Source organism: Falco rusticolus, chromosome 12, assembly GCF_015220075.1.
Source record: "Falco rusticolus isolate bFalRus1 chromosome 12, bFalRus1.pri, whole genome shotgun sequence".
Classification (NCBI taxonomy): domain Eukaryota; kingdom Metazoa; phylum Chordata; class Aves; order Falconiformes; family Falconidae; genus Falco; species Falco rusticolus.
The window spans coordinates 20641325-20661466 of NC_051198.1; the positions used below are offsets into that span (position 1 = coordinate 20641325).

The 20142-nt window shown below is 49.6% G+C and overlaps 1 protein-coding gene across 1 annotated transcript in view; it reads right to left on the reverse strand.

The window, feature by feature from the left end:
* The window catches only part of PKDCC (protein kinase domain containing, cytoplasmic), a 37380-nt gene extending 18797 nt beyond the window's left edge, over positions 1–18583 (reverse strand). Inside the window, exons 1-3 of the mRNA XM_037405761.1 lie at positions 17677–18583; positions 3339–3461; positions 49–320 (exon numbers count right to left, since the gene is read on the reverse strand). Coding sequence (XP_037261658.1) covers positions 49–320; positions 3339–3461; positions 17677–18342 — 1061 coding nt within the window. The 5' untranslated portion in view covers positions 18343–18583. The remainder of the gene's footprint in view (positions 1–48; positions 321–3338; positions 3462–17676) is intronic.
* Positions 18584–20142: the final 1559 nt, after the last annotated feature.

Consider the following 20142-nt stretch of genomic DNA (forward strand, 5'->3'; position numbering starts at 1 on the left):
GACATTTGGCTCACTCTTAATTCTCTTTTACATTATCCAATCACGTACCTGTAGGCATTGTAGAGATTCCTTTTTTCGTTCATACTTTGACACCGTCCCTCAACTGAACAGGGCAGGGTGAAGTTCCTCGCGGGGAATTCCATGAAGCAATCACTGTTACTGGTGCAAGAGCTCTCCTCGATGCTGGCATCATCCAGGTCTGTTACCTTCAGCTCCCCATCAACAATCACAAACTGACGAGGGCGAAAATCCAGTAATGTCACAGAGCCAAGAGGAGAGTGAGCCAAATAATGCAAGAGCCGAACTAAGCTGAGACATATCTGAAATGCAAGAACATGGGTACCTCGTGTTATTTTCTCAGTGCAAAGTATATAAATGAAGCCACTTTAGCTGAAGATGTATTCATAAATATATGACTTTATATAAGCATCATAACTTATCCTCAAAACTGAACATTGCGACAAAGGTATTTTTCACAAGATTAACATAGCGGATTGTAAAACCCTTAGAGACTTGAAACAAAAATAAGCTTCTTTACCAGTGCTTTCCCACACTATTCTTGAAGCAGGGCTTATTGTTGCTATTCTTACTTTTAATAGAAATAAAAGCATTAACTTTTAATAACACATTACGCACAGGCCTTGACCACGCAGCCTGATTCTGCTCTTTTACAAACGCCAGGTCTGGAAATTTTGGCTGGATTGCCCTGCACCCATGCCTGGGGCTCCAACTACAGACAGCGTCTGTATTGCCTCCATACTGATCCTGCCATTTGACTGCTTTTATATTTTTTTTCCACTGGTTCCTCTTATGTTTGCCTTTTTCCAGGAGAGAAGGAAGCACTTCCACAGCTCCACCGTAACTCTTCACTATGCCTCAGGGTAAGCGCATATGTCCCACTGCCTTGGTGGGCTCTCATGTGCCACTGTGAGGCTGCGCTGATGCTGCACTTTTCAACTGCACATTAGGAACCTGAGTAACTACTACTAGACAGCAAACTTGGTGAACATCGATCGCAGCCCCCTCGGCAAAGCACTGTTTTCAATTCATGCATTCCTTCAGAGTCCACTATGTAACACGTTAACGCAAAAACATAGAATTAATATGAACAGTTAAATACTGGAATTTTTATTCTATGTATTAAATTAATAACAGGTCTTATTAGTCTAGCAAGCTTTTTATTGTTTATATATAATCTTTGTTTTCTGTTAAAATAAACTGTTAGGGCCAGGTGCATTGAAGCAGTCAAATCCAAATTCAGTCTCAGGGCATAAACGATATACTCAGGAGAGCACCTTAAAGCGTCCTTCATAAGAAAGCCAAGCACATCTGAAGTCAGCCCTCACAGACCCTTCACCTGTGGGACATTGGGCCTATCTCACACTTCTATAATTGTTCTCCTGCCTGGCCAGACTAGAACATTCTTATCCTGCTTACAGGCTACCACAGCTGACATGGAGAAGGCTGTAGGTGTAGATGAACACAGGTCTGGTTACAGGACCAGGCTTGATCCCCATTTCCTCCCTCTGGAAAGACGCAGGATTCATGCACGTGCCAGCCTGCAGTACGCTGTATATAAAAGGCACATCCAGCCCAAACTAACACGTAATCAATACACCTATCAAATGCCAACAAATCCAGAATTTAGCTTGAATAAAACCACAGTTCGTCATCTGAAATTATTGTCTTTTCTCAAACACCAAAAAGCCCCTGCTCCCGCACAGGCAGCCTCCGTGACCGGGCTGCTGCCCTGTGTACCTGCAGGTGCCCCCGTGTGACAACACAGGTGAAGGCTTTGCTCTGCGGCCACACGCTGCTGCTGGGCACAGCACTGCTGATCTGGGCAGCAAGCTTACCGCCCAGTCCTTCAGCAAGAGGAAATCATTATTTGTAGGAATAACACCATATATTTATGCAGCCATTTTCAGGACTGGACCACAAATAAGTCTCATGCATCAAGAAGACGTGGCTCTTCTCTCATCCTTCTTCCCTGTGTTAGTTGCATCCTAGATAAGCTAACGAGCACGATGTTATCCAGGACTTCATTACAGAGGTCACAAGAATGTTTCATCTGTACTTCCACCTCCGTGGTTCAGCTCAGCACCTTCATCTAATTCTCCAATTGCTCCCTCAGAAATATCCATGCTGGAAGAAAACTTCCCTGTTCATTGCCCATAATCTAACACATCTCTTGGTCATTTACTTTGCACATAAATGCCGTCATAGTCTGTTATCTGCATTCCCCAAATGAGACGAGCCGAAGACAGGGCCTGTATTTCAGGAGCCATGACGAATGCCTCTACCGCTTATTAAGACCATACTTCTTTCAGGAAAAGGGAGCTGAAGCTTAGTGCAGGAACACACTTGCTCCATCTGTATAAGTAAAATAAACTCTGCCAGGGAACATTCCTGGGCACAGAAACTTAATCCCACATGCACGCTTGCTAGCACAGCCTCTGGCCCCGGTCTGACCAGGACCAAGGCTGGTCCCTGGCACGGTCCCCAGGCACGATCCGGAAGGCAGCGCGGCCCAGGGACCGTTTCCGACGGGCACCCTGCGTGCAGCCGGCCCTCGGAGCGTGCAGGAGCTCAGCGGCACAGACGTGGGCTGCACCTCCCCGGTTCCTCCCCAAGACCAGTCAGGCACACTTTTAGTTTTCCGGTACAGATGTAGCCATACAATCCAAAGTGTTTTAGATGAAGACTGCTTCTGCCTTGGAACATCTCAGGGAGTTAACCTCAGCTGACGACACATCCCAATAGACACTGAGCGAGGCAGCGCTGTCTTGATCAAAGCATTGCTGCAGTCTGGCTTCATTTTGGACAAATTAAGTGTGACCTTCGTGCTCCTGGTAAATTGCCAACGCAGTGGACAACCCGGGTCTGAGATTTGTGTACATTTATTGCACTCTTCCCCCAATAAAAGACAAGCAGAGCAGGAAGCAGTAGAAAACAATTATAAAACCAAGCTACGATAAGGATCAGGACAGAAATGTAACATCCTTCTATTGTTTAAACCCCAGTTGCAGAACACAATGCTCAACATCAAAAATCCTAGGCCTCAAGCTTTAAGAAGTAAGAAATGTTTGAAGATATCATGTAAAAAGCATATAACCAGCTACAAGCAGATAACATCAACAGACAAAATAGCAACATATCTTAAACACTGCAGAAAGGGAGCGCTAAATGTTGTTTCTAAACTAAAATGTAATCACATGCAAAGCAAACGTTTAACAAACGTGAATTGCTCTCCATAGTACATAACCCCTGCTTCATGTTTGATGTTATTTCACATTCATCGCTCTCTTAAAAGCCCTTTTAAAACAGTTGTTACTCACTCGAAACCTTTCTTCCCAGGAAGTCTGCAAAAGCTGAATCATCTCTAAAGGTGAGCCTAGTTCAGTGATGGTCGTCAGTGTGTCTGGGATGTCATTGCTATCTTGGTAGCAATAGCCGTAGAGCTGAAAAAAATCACAACCAGGCAATATCAGTGCAACGTATCTTTGCACACTTTTACATTTCTCTGTGGATGAGGTGCAAAGAAAGCATCTCTTACAAGGCGCTGAACACTATATATTATATCGCCTTGAAGCCACTGCCCGAAAGCTTTTGTGTCCTCTCATTTGAGGATCTTTCCCTTGAGACACCCAAATTAGCTAGAAAAGTCTCTTGTGGGCACCATGCAGCACAACACCAGTGAAGAGTCCCCTCCATACCCCTCCATACAGGATCTCATCTCTATTAATGCTGCATTGGGTTTGCATGGCAAGGTTTGGTAGTAGGGGAACTACAGAGCTGGCTTCTGTGAGAAGCTGCTAGAAGCCTCCCCTACGTCTGATGGAGCCAATGCCAGCCAGCTCCAAGACAGACCCACTGCTGGCCAAGGCTGAGCCCGTCAGTGACAGTGGTAGCACCTCTGGGATAATGTATTTAAGAAGGTGGAAAACTCCTTGAGCAACAGCAGCTTCAGCCAGAGAGAGGAGTGAGAATATGTGAGAGCAACAACTCTGCAGACACCAAGGTGGGTGCAGAAGGAGCTAATAAATGAAATTAATTTTTCCTCAACTCATCTCTTTTGCCTGTGATGCTAATTGCTGAGTGATCTTCCTGTCCTTATCTCCACCCACGAACCTCTCAATGTATCTTCTCTCCCCCGTCCAGCCAAGGAGAGAAGCGACAGAGCGGCTTTGGTGGGCACTTGGTGTCCAGCCAGAGTCAACCCACCACAAATGTTTAAGAAAAATAAAATTAAAATATCCATGTAGAAACTTAATTGTATCTGAGGAAAATGAGTTTAGCCTATGCAACACATGGCTACATAAGACTGATTTTCTGCTTAAAAGACATCACAAAATAGCTTTAATGACGTTTCCCATAGGACTACTGTTTGTGCATTGAATGGCAATGTGACACGGCAGCTTGAAAAGCAATGGAAATGCCAAAACTTATCTTTGCCCAGCCAGAAATTGCCTTTTGCTATACTTGATGGACTTCTGCGTGCAGTTATCGGTAAGAAGGACAAATACTCCAAAATATTAGCTGCCAGTAGCCTCTTCAACTTAAAAGCATTTAAATGGCAATTTCAGCTATGCTTTTGCACCTTCTTGTATTTGCTTTCCATTTGAGTGATTAATTTTCACTTGCACAAATAATTGCACAAGAAGAACATCTAAAGACTGTGGAGGAGAGATGTCTTGCTTTATATGGAGCAGGACAATGTCTGACAGGGTGGAGGGGACAGACTTTTACAAACTCCCTGCCAAGCCCTGGCAGAGAGGCAGTTAAATGAGCCTGATAAGGATCTGATTGCAACTTTCCAGCCAGAACAGCATGCACATGAAATAAAATGAAATGTAATCTCTGCCCTCAGTCAAATAAACCATACAGTAAAAGGGGTCTGTGTGAAAATGCAGCATTAAAAAAATGCCCTGCTGCTATTCCTCCGCTGCCTCCTCTACTGCCGCGAGCAGATTCGAGTATCAGGCACATTCTTACGGCTTGTGACCCTCCCAGACAGAAAAGCAAAGACCACACTAAAGTCAGCAAATACAGGATTTTGTTATGAACCACTCTGCTAGCTCTGACTCTAGCTGTCTACTTTTAAAGGAAAAAAGGGTGCCAAAAAATGTAAAACTAGTAAACAATTTTTCTTTTCAGTGTACAAATGGCGCTGTATTTCAAAACAGCTGCTTAAACACAGACATTGACCTAAGCAAAGAGCGAGAAGATTTTATTTTAAAACATGTCGAAAAGATTTTGGCATCGATGCACAACAGAGAATTTGTGATAGATGCCGACACAACATTTGAAATAGGAAAAGAGACCTTTCCCTTTACTGCCACAACCATAACAAAGACTGCAACAGCAATCGCTTCTTAATCTAGAGCCATTCAGACCAGACTTGGGTTTGTTCCTTATCTTTTGTGACACCATTTTTGTGCAGCTTATTGACAGGAGTTAAATCTTTGTATGCTACAAACTATCTTAAGAGGACTGCAGCAGCACAATTCTGTTTAAGCCTTCTGAACTAACAAAACCCAAAATTAAATAAAAATATTTAATACAGTGTATACCTTTTCTCAGAGACAAACTGGATTCTGCAGTTCTTATTACCAGGTATTTCACATATCTCGTGTGTGGGGGCAGACTAAGAAGGCAGGACAGAGCTTGGCACGTTTGAAAACCCTCAGTTCTGAGTGTTAAAATCTAACATCTGTTTGTGCATCATCTGCAGAGTTCAGCTCTTGTCATTAGCACAGTAACACTATCAATTGGGGAAAAAGCCGCAAGGGAAATTAGCCAGCAATCTAGACTGGGAAATGACAGTATCAAGGTAACTGTTGGTTCACAGTAACACTGAACAGACAAAAAGGTATCAGTCTTCATTAGACAGTCTCAACATTTGTGAAAACCATTCCAGGAATAGAAATATGGATGACAAAAAACGAGTACACAGTCATTTGATTATAAAAACATACTACATACATATCTGTACACACAAAATACTGGGAAATTAGGCTTATTATGTATTTATGTGCACATGAACACATAAGTAGAAATTAATTACAATATTGATTTGTGTCTATTTTATCTCAATCCATGAATGCCAATAGCAATAATAATGATTTAATTTCTTCTCAGAGAGCTGGAACTTTGCTCGTAAGTAATTCTTTCATCTTAGTATCCAATTTGTACCTTGGCAAAAGTCTTCACTGCCCTGAATATCTGAGTATTCGGTGTATATTTTACTATATTAATACCCACTTAATCACTTCAGTCATTGTGGAAGCTTAAATGACCTGATCCAGTTTTGGTTTCATACTTAAATTGCTCTTTATTCTCACAAGAAAATTTTCTTGCAAGAGTACTGCTGAACTTAATCAATCTTACAGGGCTGAAAAACACAGTACTGAGTAAGTTAGTGCAGCTCTAACACAAAAAATATATAATCTAACCTGAACTCTTTATTGCTTTTACTTAAGTGAAAGCTCTCCAGATGCAGTGTTATTACATAATTATATAGAGTTATAAAAGCACAGAAGTCTGAGATATAAAGGATTTATTGGGCCGCATTTATACTTTTCTAAATGAACTCCTGAAACTAAATGCAAAAATGCACATGTAATTACACAGCCATATTTGTACATGCAATTACCATGATTACAAACTGGGCAAGTCCCAACAGCCAGTTAAGCATCTAAAATGGTTATATTCATCCCCTCCTGATGAACCGCCACCCAGCATACAGATGTTACAAAATACAGAATATATATAGATGCAAAATATTACAAGACAGTAATTCTTAGGCCTTTCATTTAAGAGGCTTATTAAGACACAGAAACAAGTACAGAGGTACTGCCCAAAATACTTTCTTTTTTCCTTCCTTTTGTTTTTGTCCAATCCATTTTAAGGTCTGAAATGAGACAAAATGGTTTGTATTCCCAGACAGTGAAGTAAGAAACAGATAGCTGGATGCATACAATAACAAGAAAAATAACCACACGGGGAAACTGAATATAGCTGGAAGCAAAAGATGAGCCAAAATATCTCCTCTATCTGAAATTCTATTAGGTCGGACATCATTCTCAGTGTTGCAAAGCTACACTTTAGACATATTCAAGCGTGATGGTTTTCATACGCCTTTTCAGCATGGTTCCAATTAAATGAATGGAAAGAAATACAATCCCACATCTTTTTGCTATCTCGAGTCACTGCATTTAAATGCCACCCCAATATATTTTTGTGTAGAACCTAATAGCAAACAGTCACAATATCGGGCTGTCTTTCTGTCTGTTTAGAAGAACGTATGCCAGATATGAAATGTTGGTCTGTTCTCACATTGTGTGCCGTAATTCATTTCTAGTAGCCCTGTTTACCGAATCCTTGCCTCAGTGTTTGGATTTTCTCGGTCATAAAGGCTCAGTCCTGCAATAGTCTTTAAGCACCCAAAACTCCCACTGACTTCAGGAGTGTTTAGGCACGCTGGGCACACAGGGTCAGCCCCCACAAGCATTTATATCGCATTGTAGGCGCCCACGTCCCTACAGCCGGCCAGTTCACCTCCCTTTACAATTCCCTTTTACTACAAATTATGGGGACAGAGGTGCCCCTTTCAGAGAAGCTGGTGCAGCGGGGGGAGGGCGAAAGCAGAGGTCAGCCCCTACACAAAAGCAGACAAGCTTGCTGAATAAAAACACAAAATAAAGGAGCTTATTAAGCTGTCATCAGCAGGGTAAGTCTGTGCAAACAACGAGCTCTCCTGCATTAGCGCAGGCACCCTAGCTGGATTTTCAGAAAAATAAATGTCAAGCCAGAACCTCCACTGAAGTGTTACATTTCACCTATAGAGACTGCTCAGTCGGGACCAGCAGGACTGGCCACCATGGCCAGCCAGGGCCAGTAGGACTGGCCATGTCCCGCCAGGGCTCCAGCCCCCGGCTCGGCTCTGCCAGGCTGCGCCAGGATCGCTGCCCTGGCGACCGGGGGGCAAAACTCCCCTCTACAGATCGTCTGAGCTCCCTAAGAACTGCAACACATCGTGAATTTCTGCCTTGCTAGTTCTTAGCCCTTCATGTTCACGGTCTTTAGGTTTTCTCTACATCCACTAAAGCTAGAAATTTCCCCGTTTTCTTTAATGAACATGAGATTTCCATGAGTCCCAGAGTGGGAACTTGAAGAACACTATTACCAGCTGTAATATAAGTGACAGGCTCAACTGCATTACACCAAACATAATTTCTAGAAATCTAATTCTCTTTTATCTTAAGTTGGCCTTGCCCAAACTTACTACAGTAAGGCCTAAACAGTGCCCACAATAGAAAAGTGAAGCTAAAAAAAATATGACTAATCTCACTGTTATGATGAGCAACAGTAGTCACTACTTGCCATGGCCTTTCTTTTCAAAAATACATGGACCCGGGGTTACCTAATCAAAACTGGTTTGTGTCAAGATTTATTTTGTAGTGACTGGGTGCCGAGGGGAAATAAAAAGCTCCCACTGACACTGATAGCCATTTGATGAGCCATTTATTTGAGCTGCTATGTGTCAAAACGAGAACAGCACATTCTAGAAGCTCTTGCTCCTTTACTGCTATCAAAGTGAACGTAGTATTTTTTATTCAACCAGTTCTTGGATTCACCTTTCATTCCTGGAGCACTGGGATAATTCCCTGCAAGAGCAGAAACTCCCAGCAGTGCCTGATACAGCCAAGATTTACCAATATATGATTGGAGATGTTCACGTCGCTGTAAGATCTATTTATGCCTTGGGTTTTAAGTACTTCCCTTCCTTGCTGATGGTATATGCATATATAAAGACACACAAGCACATATATGTGTATAGATGACATATATATGTATATGTGTTTCTATATATAATGTATACACCATATTTTTACCTATATTTTTATGTTTTATACATATTTTAAAATATTTTTTTATATATTGCCACACCTACTCAGCCCAAGAGCATCTGCAAACCTGTAGCACGCATCTCCCTGGAGAAAGGATGAGTTCCCTGAAAGGCCTAAACTTAATGAATACTGATCCAATATCAGCCTTCCTGCTACAGGATACATAGAGATGTTGCATTAGAAGTGAATTGATTTTCCTCACTGAAATCCAGCAATCAAGCCCTGCCAAGGGCACAGCTTCACTGGAAACAGACTTTCATAGAGGCATCCCCAGCACCACACAGAACCTTTTTAAGAGTGGGACCAAAACTGTACGCTGACAGCTGTGAGGCAGGATTTCCTCTCCTGCTGGATATGGGAATCAAGAGCAAGCAGTGGGCAATTCAAACGTTAACCTCTAAATTCACAGCTCTGCCTAGGGTTTTATTTATAAACATAGTCTAATGATAAGCAGTAAACTCCAGAAGAGCTAAAAGGTACAAGAATCTCACACCTGGCACTGTTACTAAACATGGAAGTTCATTAACAGAAAAATTGGAATTTATTATTTAGAAACACACACACACATATATATAACCTTACCTGTTGGCATATCCACAGATATGTCCATACATTTTATATGAAGTGTGTGTATAACTATGCATATACATACCATACCTGCTGTTCTGACACATATTATGTCAGCTATAATCTTATGATTTAGTAACATTATCTCCCTCTTACTCTCCCTGCTTTCCTTATGCTCTGGAGTGGAAAATTCTTCTACTAAAAACATTTACAACACTGAGTTTGCATTGCACTGCACAAGCTCAAGGCCCAACCCTGCAAATATTTAGTCACACAAGTAGCCTACTCTTGTAAAGCCTTCCAGTGGAGACAAATAGATCATACAACCATGATTTCAATGGAAAAGGGCTGATACCACTGAAGGCACAGTTCATTATCTTGTAAATAGCCAGATCAGAATCTCCCCTGACCTCCATCCACAGCCACTGCATTCAGTTCCACCGCACTGCAAGTTTAACCCTTCGTTATGACATGATTTTGCATTACAAAACTATCAAATAACGTCTGTGCATTGCATGTTTGGAAAATCTCAACTTGGATTCATTCGACCTGTCTGTATAATTCTTCTTTCTTAGGTATGCAAGTCATATCACTTTGTACTTTATTGTGGCGAGCTCTAAAATAAGCTTGGAGTCTATCTGCAGCTACATTGTCCGAGAAAAAGGCAACTCCTTCCAAACTATGTTTTTCCGAATTTGGCCTAAAATATAAAATACCCATGTCTGGTGTCTACTACCTAAACTGAGACATTCAGCTGAGTGACAAAAGCAAATTCCTTTAAAATTAGTTTAGAGTCAATACTAGTATTAGCATAGTGCCTGTGAGAACTTCTTGTCAGGTTTTTCGTGGCCATCACAGAAATGAAAAATTGCAATGGGAGTTAGATGCCACGAGGCACCTACCTGAACCATCAGATGACTGTGTTGGCACAAAAATCCCTGAAAAAGACCTTTAAAAAACCCAGCTTGCATATCTGACACAGACACTTCATAAAGCTGGGGCACAACACCTCCAAGCATGGCCCCAGCTCACACCTCAGTGCACCAACTTTCTCTGCGTCCATGCAGCAAGCAGAGGGCTGGAGGAGCAGAGCTCTGACAGCCTTGGCATGCCCTTCCAGGGGGTCATCTCAGGGCCCCTTGGCCCACCACCACAGCCCCACCTGCCCTTGCCAGAATATGGCTGCAACCAGAAAACTGAGCACGTACAAAAGGGCACAGACAGAGCAGAACGGAGTATTTCAGTTGGAAGGGACCTACAACGCTCATCTAGTCCAGCTTCCTGATCACTTCAGGGCTCACGCCAAAAGTTAAAGCCTGTTATTAAGGGCACTCTCCAAACGCCATTTGAACACTGATGGGCTTGAGGCATTGACCACTTCTCTAGGAAGCCTGTCCCAGTGTTTGACCACCCTCTCAGTAAAGAAATGCTTCCTAATGTCTGAACCTCCCCTGGGACAGCTTTGAACCATTCCCATGCATCCTATCACTGGATACCAGCACGAGGAGGTATACCCCACACTCGGGGTTGAGGGAGTGGGGAGTGAAAGGACAGCCTCTAAAAACCACATGTTTTCCCTTGCAATTCTGCCCTGGCCACAACTAATTTCCAGGAGAGGATACTGATGTGGTAGAGTGGCCTTGTTCGTTCACTGTCACTCCTGTGGAAAAAGGCAAGCAGCAAAGGAGAACTTGACCCTGCCCACAGCATCCTGTGGTGACCAGTGATCTCCCCAAGCCACTGCCCAGAACGAGCAGTGCTGGGCTCCCCTGAAGGAAACCGGATGAGGTTGGAAGTCATCAGCTCTCATAAAGGAGGCAGAAATTCAAACCAGAGTTTTCTGGAATTATTTACATGGCACATAAAACTGAGAAGCAATCATAGAAATCATTCAACAAATGATTGGGATTAGTTTTATGAATGCCGCTTTCAAAAGAACGGACAATGTAGCCCTTTTAACTTACGTGATGGCACGTGCCTTATGGAAAGCTGTTCCTGCCAACAGCTTTGCAAGTTGAACACCCTCTACCATCCCATGCAATTCAATGGGAAAAAATGTTACTTGGCGAGTTCAGTGTCAAGATGTACAGCTTGCCTTCCAGTGACACGAACGGTTAGACTGGGTTTGCAATTGTATCAGCTCTGTGCTTGCAGCAGCTCTGAAGTTCTTGTTAACAGATCCTTTCTTCACTCTTAAAAGCGCAGGATAACATCTGGGCCTTTTGGGAAGCAGTCTTGCAATAAAGCAGCACTTTGCATAATTCTTCTTTCCTCGCCAAACCGCATCTGTCTGCTCTCTCTGCCCTTCTCCACTCCACCCGGAGCTCCTTGGGGCTGTGGGGACATCTGTTAGCAGCAGCGAACTGTCTCCACCGAGCCATCAGTAGGTGGCACTGCCTGCTTTATTCTCTCCACCCACACAAATGTCCAGTGTGACACCTTACATCGACCACCACTAACAATTCCGAAGGATACCCAAGCGACTTAGATGCCTTATCTCCTGCAAGGTGCACCTACGGCAATGTCAAGCAGCAGAGTGACCAGGACAAAGAAGCAGCTCCATCACCACTTGCCAAGCAGCAGTGGTGGCAGCTTTTCCACAGGAAGGAGGTGGCCAGCAAGCAGTGTGAACCTGTTCTGCCACTTCAACGGGATTTGGCAGGCTCATCTGCCTGGGACCTGAAGGTCCTCTGATCCTAACGCCAGTTAAACAGGTGGTGTCAGCCTGGTCTTGGCACCAGGTGTGGTGGCCTCCTTCATCTTTAGCCAACCTGTCCCAAGTGCAGCTCAACTGAGCTACTTTAGAAAAGCCTTAGAAGAAATTCCCAGTCTAAGATGACCCCTGTACTTGCCACGGTCCCCTACCACGCATGTGGAACGCATGGCCAGACCCCAGCCAGCCCCAGTCACAGCCCGGAAGGTTAATTCTCATTAGGCACTTGGTTTTGAAAGGTTTGCTCCCAAGAGCTGTGAATCTCTGTTGCCGCATCCAAAATTCAGAATGACAGATTCTCCATGTAGTTACCCACCAGCTGGTGTCAGCAATCCCAGCACTCCTCTCAGGCGAGCAGTTCCCAAAGCTGTCATGGTCAAACTCCAGCCAATTGCAGATCAAGGCTTGCTGTTGGGAATCCTGCACCATTGCCAGCACAAAGAGGATTCAACGCCCACCCGCTGGCAAGAGGGAAGAGGTCCCCGAGTAGCTGGTTTTACTGTAGCTTGGTCTCCCCTTCCCCCCTGCTTTCTGTGAAAACAACAGTGGATCATGCAAGAAGGATGGGGTAAAGGATCAGAACTTCACAAGTCATATGCTCCCTATGCAAATGTGTTTGCACTGGAAATTAACTGTATACTGGCTTTTTTCAGACTTGGAAAGATGGCCTACTTCCACCTGGAAGAAGCAAACTGTATACAAAGCTTTATAATTTTAATTCCCACATTAAAATTAAAACTGCCATATCCTGCTGGCTATGCATATGTACAGGGAAACAATCAGGGTAAAAGGTCTGTTAATTATCACAAGTAAAGAAAAATCTTCTTTTAAAACAGTTATTTAAAAATACCATGATCAGCTAGCACATCTTAAGTCTGCTGAACCTGTCAAACAGCAAGTGATGTATAATTTCCAACATTATTTTAATCAATTAATTTTCCAAGCAATAAATATTCTCACTGTAATCACAAACATTTAAAACAAATCAGTAACAAACACATTGGAGCTAACTGAATCAATTCATACAGAAACTGCTTTGAGATTGTAACTTGGGTAATGACTCCTTTAGTGTGGATGCTATCTCAGCATCTCATCTGCACATTTTAACTTTACACTAAAGCTACATAAGCCAAATGAAACTGCCTTGCCGGGGCAGTCAGCAAACCTCCAGTTCCGTTAGCAGCTAGTGTCTTCCACTGGCTTCAGACAAAGCCAGCCCTTTTCCTTGAACGAGCTTTTGTGTTTGTTTTTAAGAAGCAGCTTCTTCTCCAATGAATCACTGTGAACTCACACTAGAAGTGCTAATAAACAGCTGTCACAGAAATAAGCTTGCACTTTTCCAAACGCCTGCAATTTCAAATCTTCCCTCCCTTCTCTTCAGCTTCAGCAACCCAAAGGAAGAAAGAACGGCAACACCCTTAATTCTGATACTCCAAGGGCTATAATTACATTATTACAGTAAATCAAACATTGCCTTTGTGTCTTTACAATCGTGCTCATTGTTTGAAATTAACTGCAAATGGTTTGATTTTCTTTTCTTCCTCAAATACGGGCAGGGAGGAATTAAAGCACACTAAATCATTTTCCCCACTAAAATGCACGGAAAGCCAGGATTCAGACAGCAGCATTTGAACTCTGCAAGAAAAGAAACCGCAGCACGGAGGGAAAGGAAGAGATCAGGCACCGCATTTGACACAGAGCGACTGCAAAGCAATTAGCGGGCTGCTAAATCCTCTGTTACCATAAATCAGTGACCCAGTTCCCCCTCTTCCCCAGTGCCCTTCATTATAAAATCAACTTTAATGAACTACCCCTCTCTTCCCCGCTCCAAAGCAAATACATTCCCACTGCAGCCTGCACCTGCCCTTCCCAGCGGCTGCCATGCCAGGGAGCCCCGGGCAACCCTGGTGCGCTGCCCCAGGCTGCGGGGGCAAGGGGGCGATGGCTCGGCACTGGCACGGGCACACGAGTGATGGGCAGAGCATGGAAATAAAAACAGGAGGGCGAGCTGCCTTCGCCTCAGCGCTGGCCAACACGAAACTGCTCTCCCTTTTGCCAGTTTTTCAGCGTTTCTTTTGATAGACTTGGTTGGCCACATCTGCCCGAGCTGACACATCTGGCTCCTTCCCCGGGCGGAGGGCACGGTGGATATGTCAACATGCTGTCTGAAGGCAGTGGTACTTTCTGGAAAGAGCTCTTTTCCCTTCTATCATATATTGTATAATAATCAAGTCTTTTAAAAGGATGGCAAAAAAAAAAAAAAAAAAAAAAAGCTGATTTTGACAAGAGACAGGCCAGAATGGGAACTGCTGAGACAGTAAAGAACAAGCCTGTTATCTTACAAACTACACTTCAGGCTGTCAGCTGCCAGAGATTTACAGGAAAACCCCCTTTCCTAGGACTGAACCTACACGAAAACTTTATTTCCAGCAAGAGAAACTCACGAACGCGCTCACCCCGAATAGCCCCTGACCGGGGCCGGGGATGCTCCGGCGCGGCGGGGCGCGGGGGGCCGGCACAGCCCGGGGGGGGGAAGCGGCCGCCCCTCGGCCCACGGCGCCCCGCGTCCTGCGTGGCTGTGCCCCGGATGCGGGGCCGCCCCCCCCCGCGGCGTGGGTAGGCGGGGGAAGCCCCCCCGGCCTCACGGGGCACCGGCCCGGCTCAGCGGGGGGCTGCGGGGGTCCCGCCGGCCTCTGCCGCGGTGCGGGCGGCGGGCGCTCGCCGGTGGCAGCGCCGAGGGAGAAAGCACCGGCCGCCTCCGTGCCAAAGCCCCCCCCGGTCCCTCTTCGTGCCCCGGGCTGCCGGCTGTCCGCCGGCCCGCAGCGCGGCAGGGTGGCAGGAGGGTGGCATGTCCTTCCAGCTATTTATAGCGGCCGGCTCGTGTTCGGGTATGGCGGCAGGCGCCGGCGGGGGTAAGGAGCAAAGAAGAGGTAAGGGGCGCAGCAGAAAAGCCCCCGGCCTCTGCCGGCCCCGCAGATGCTGCGCCGTGCCTTTGGCATCTGTAGGCAGTGCGGGTCCTGCTGCTCCAGTGAAAGCCAAGCGGCTGTCAAAAGCCAGCGGAGGGGAGGAGATACTGGCGTTTGAACCGATCTCCTCTGCCTCGGCAGCAAACCCTGGACAGTGATTTCTAAGCCCCGGCCCGGCTTCCGCTGAAAACAAGCTAAAAATCAGTCTTGAGTCGGTAGAGCCTGTCCCCTTTGAGATGTCTCTTTTAGGAGAGACACAATCAATACATCTCGCTCTGCTCGCTGGTGCCCCTTTTCCGCACCGGTTTTAGGACTCCACAGCCCCATCCCCGGCCCATACAGCCGCCCCGAGGTACAGCCACCAGCTCGGTTTTTACAGCCCCCTTTCGAGGTAATGTCGTACCTCGTTTAGCCCTCTCTCGCCCCGCAGCGACCTGGCCCCGTGCGCCTCCAGAATGAAATATGTTAAACAAAAAGGTGGGTGATGTACGGGGGCTTGGGGCTTCTCTGATCTCAGCCAGGCAGCTCTGCCGGGGGCTGGCAGAGCCGGAGGGCAGACAAAAGAAAACGCGGTGACAAAAGTGGAACGAAACTGAAAACATGTTTCTGATTTAAGTGTAATCTATTTTGAAATTGGGTGGCATGTAAATATGAAACCCTAATTAACACGCGGGAATTTTGCCCATGAGAGCATTTTCCCAGCACGGAGGCCGGGTGTTTCTCCTCCCGGCGCTTGTGGAAGCGCCTGCTCATCCTCCAGCTGCTTCAGCCCCGGCCCTCCTCGCCGAGGGACACCCCCCACCCCCCCTTCGCCTCTCCCTCCAGAGTCCACCTGAGATGACGGAACGGGGCAGCGAACCACCGCGGCTCCCCAGGCTTTGAGGCTGCGGTAGCGGTGCTGCAGGCGGCTTGGGCGGCGCGGCCAGCCTGCTGCCGGGGGTCCCGCTGCCGGGGGTCCCCCTGCCCGCACACGCAGGCTGGCTCGGGACCCCTCGCAGACAACGCACCCTCCTTCCATTTCGTGAGGAGTATTGATCCAAATGCATATTTCCAGAGCAGAACACCACGATGGGGAAGAAACGCTAGTGCCTACCAAAACGACCCGCAACTTTAAAAACACGCACATTTCAAGCTCAGCCTGGCCAATTCGCTTCCACTGAGCAAGAAAAACAATCTTGGGGGGTGCGGGGGGGGATCCCCTCAGCTTTTACAACTGTAGGGTGTATTTCCTGCTGTCAGCTCAATCAGTAACGATGGCTGCACCCAAGCCTGGCTTTCCCAATGAGAATTCATCACAGTAACCAAGTTGCAGCTAACATCCTTGCTACCAGCACAGCTTTTTATAGTTTCCTAGGTATTGTTCTTCCTACTTATTATAGCTAGACCTGGCACCACAGAGGAAAGATTATGGAAATAGGAAGGAAGGAAGGAAGGAAGGAAGGAAGGAAGGATGGTTAATATCTATTTTCTTGTCATGGATAAATCATGACTACCCTTTCTTTGAACAGTATATGAAACTCGAGAGCTTTGATCGTTGGGATCTGAAGTTCTCGTGGGGGAGCTGGTACTCCTGCTGCAGCTGCTGAAGAAGAAACACAAAACTCCTTTACTCCATTCAGTTCAAAAAGCACCTACTGCGAAACCGTCTGGTCTAACGTTCATTTTTTATTCTACTGCAACTGCTCATGCTATGCGAAACGCAATAGGAATTTCCACACCAGCATTTACATCCAAATGGACCCGTTGAGATTCATGCTGATGTGTAACAGTCCTACAATGCAGCCCTTCTGGCAAGTGCCGCGGTGCCGGCGCGCTGACTAACGCGGCTCACACTCGCCCTGCCCCCGTAGGTCACCCAGCGGGCCGCTCCCGCTGCCGGGGTGCCCCTGCCCCCCGGGGCTGCGGGGAGCAGGCGGCGCTGCCATGCGGGACGGCCTGTAATTCCCACGTTTGCGAGTGCTTTTGAATCTCCGAGTCCTTCCTCACCTCAGTATTAATTTTGTTGACGAGGAGGAGCGATGGGACAGTTAACCGCCAGGCCGGCCGCAGCGGGGTGCCGGAGCGGCGGGGGAACGCGACGCACCCCGCACTCCCCCGGCCGTGCCCCGGGCCCGGCGCGCCGCCAGGGCCAGCACTCGGCGGCGGGGGCTGAGCACCGCTGACAGTGCGCGGCTGCGGCGGAAAGCGCCCATCGACGCGCCCCCTGCCTTCCCCGCGGACCCGCGGTAGGGAGGGCTGGCGAGGAGCCGCCGTGCCCGTAGGGACATCGGTGTCACCAGCCGCCGGGCCCCACCGCGCCTCCGCGGGGGGTGGGGGGTGGGGGTGGGGGGCGGGTGGTCAACTCGCCGGGGGTCCGCGGCACGGCCCCGGCCCGCTGCCCTCCCGCGGGGAACCCCACCAACCCGCTTCCCGGTCCGCACCGACAGGTTGCCCGCGGCGGGGCCGAGCCAACGGCGGAAAAGCCGCGCTACTCCCCCGGCTCGGCGGGGCCCCGGCCGCCCGCACAGGGCCCGCGTACCTGCAGGACGTTGGCGTGGCGCAGCCGCTGCAGCAGGATCATCTCCTTGACGATCTTGTAGGCGGCCAGGCGGTAGCAGTCCCCCAGGGCGGAGAACTGCCGCACGCAGTGGGCGATGTCGTGCCCGCCGAAATCCACCGCCTTCAGCGCCACGGCCAGCGTGCGGTTGAGGACCGCCTTGTAGACCGCCTTGGTGTACCCCGAGCCCAAGTACTGCACGCCGCTGACATTGCGGATGTCGCGGCAGCCCAGAAGCGGCGGCTCCAGCGAGAGCTCGGCCGAGGCGCCTGCCCGCAGCCCCGCCGCCGCCCGGCCCCGCGGCCCCGGCAGCCGCGGCTGCTCCGCCGAGGTGCGCGGTGGGGCCAGGTCCATCAGGCGCCGCTCCCGCGGCCGCAGCGGCCGCCGCCCCGCCGCCGCCGCCGCCCGGTGCTGCCGGTAGCGCAGCACCTCCTCGTAGCGCTCGCGGATCTGCCGCGCCAGGGCGGCCCGGCCGCCGCCGCCGCCCTCCTCCTCCGGCGGGTAGAGGGGGGCGCCGGGCGGGGAGGGGGGCGCCCCGTCGCGGGGCGGCGGGTGCTCGGAGCCGGGGATGAAGAGGACGTTGAGCAGGGTGCCCAGCAGGAACGCGAGGCAGCAGCCGGCCGCCACCGCCGTCTTCCTGCGCCTCATCGCCACTCCGCTGCCGGCTTGTCCAGCCCTTCGGGCTCCTCTCGCCCCTTCCCCGGGAACCAGCTCCGAGGCTTTTCTTTTTTTTTTTTTTTTTTCTACCCCCACCCACCCCCCCCTTTTTTTTTTTTTTTTTTTTTTCCTCCGGGCTGCGCCGGCGGCAGAGCGGACCCGGGCGCTCAGCCGGAGCTCGGCTCCTTGCGGCGCGCCCGCATGACACTTGCCTCCCTGCTTTTAAGCCCCTGAAGCACTTATTATTAGCGGGACCCGGAGGGGGCGGGGGGGCGGGGGGGATCCCCGGCTCTCTATCCCCGCCGACGCGCACTGATTGACAGCCCGGCCCTCCCTGCGGCCCGGCCGAGCAGCAGGGGGGCCTGGGAAACGTAGTCCCCCGCGGAAGCCCCGCCGGCCGCTGGCGAGCCCGGGAACCGGGACTACATCTCCCAGGCTCGGCCGAGCCCCCGCCGGGGAAGGCGCGGGGCGGGGCGGCGCGGAGCGGGCGGGCCCCTCCGACGGGAGCCGCGGCCCCGGCGCTGGGGCGGCCGCCGCCGGGGGCTGCCGGGCCGGGGGCAGCGGTGCTTCCCACGCGTGTTCGCGCGGCAGTGGCTTGTGCGGGATGCCCTTGTCCCCGGCAGCCCCGGGAGCGGGGGCGGCACCAGCGCACGCGTACCCTCAGGGCCACACAAAGGAGGGGCTCCCTGCCTTGCTCGCCTCCGAAGCAAAGCGAAGCGGGGCGGCTGCAGCCGGGAGCCGCGGGGTCGCGGTGCGGGGTGAAACCGCAGCGGTGGGGTCTCGGTCGCGCCCCCTCTGGCTACAGCACCACGCGGAGGTGGGGGCTCGGGGTGCGTGTCACCCACACGAGGCTACAGCCACAAATCACAGTCCCGGCATGGGGTAGCCCCTGCCCTATTGGAAATGTGAATTGCAGGGGTGAGTGCTAATGACACGGTTATCCATCAAGCCCGTTACGATGCTGTTAGCAACTAATTAACAAATACAATCAGCTCGCGAAACTGCCACAAAGGAAAGGCCATCAACAAGAGAAAAGCCGTAAAGAGTCTGGCGAGGCAAAGTTCAGCACAATGGAAGCGGGAAATCATTTGCAATCAGGGAAAGGGACGAGCCATTTAGGCAATACACATCGGTCATTCCGGGGGGGTGGGGTGGGAGGGGGGGCGGGTAGAAGAAAAAGAAAAAAAAAAAAAAAAAAAAAAAAAGGAAGCGGCGAAGGCTCCCAGGAGCCAGCGTGCCGCGGTCGCTAGCCTTTCCTCCAGCGCCGCCAGAAAGCGGAGCTGGGGAAGCTCAGCCCCCGGACCGGACCGGCGGGGAAGAGCTCGGGGGCCGGACGGCCCGTCTCTCCCGGGAGCCCTCGGCAGGCACTGGCGGCACGGCGGACCGGGCGCCCCTTCCCAGCAGGACCCCCGGAACCCGGCACTAACCACCACATAAAGATACCGGGGGAGCGCGTAATCACCAATTAAAATAAAAATAACACGGAGACGGAGAATGTGTATGTGCCTGTGCCGGCGGGGCCGCAGCCCCAGGGCGCGCCGTGCCGCCCCCCCCCCCCGGGCGCTGCCCCGCGGAGCTCGCTCCGCCCGCCGGGGCGGTGCCACCTGCGCTCCCGCGGCTGCGGGCGGGGAAGAGCCGGGCTTTATGTTTGCTGCAGTGCGGAGGGGTTTCTTTTTTTGGGCACCCTCCCAATCGTTTCTGGTTTTATCTGTCGGGTGCAGCGCTTACCTTTCAGCCGTGCCAGGGTAGCTTCGTTGCAGACTTCCTGAGCTAGCCCCTGTGCCCGCTGTG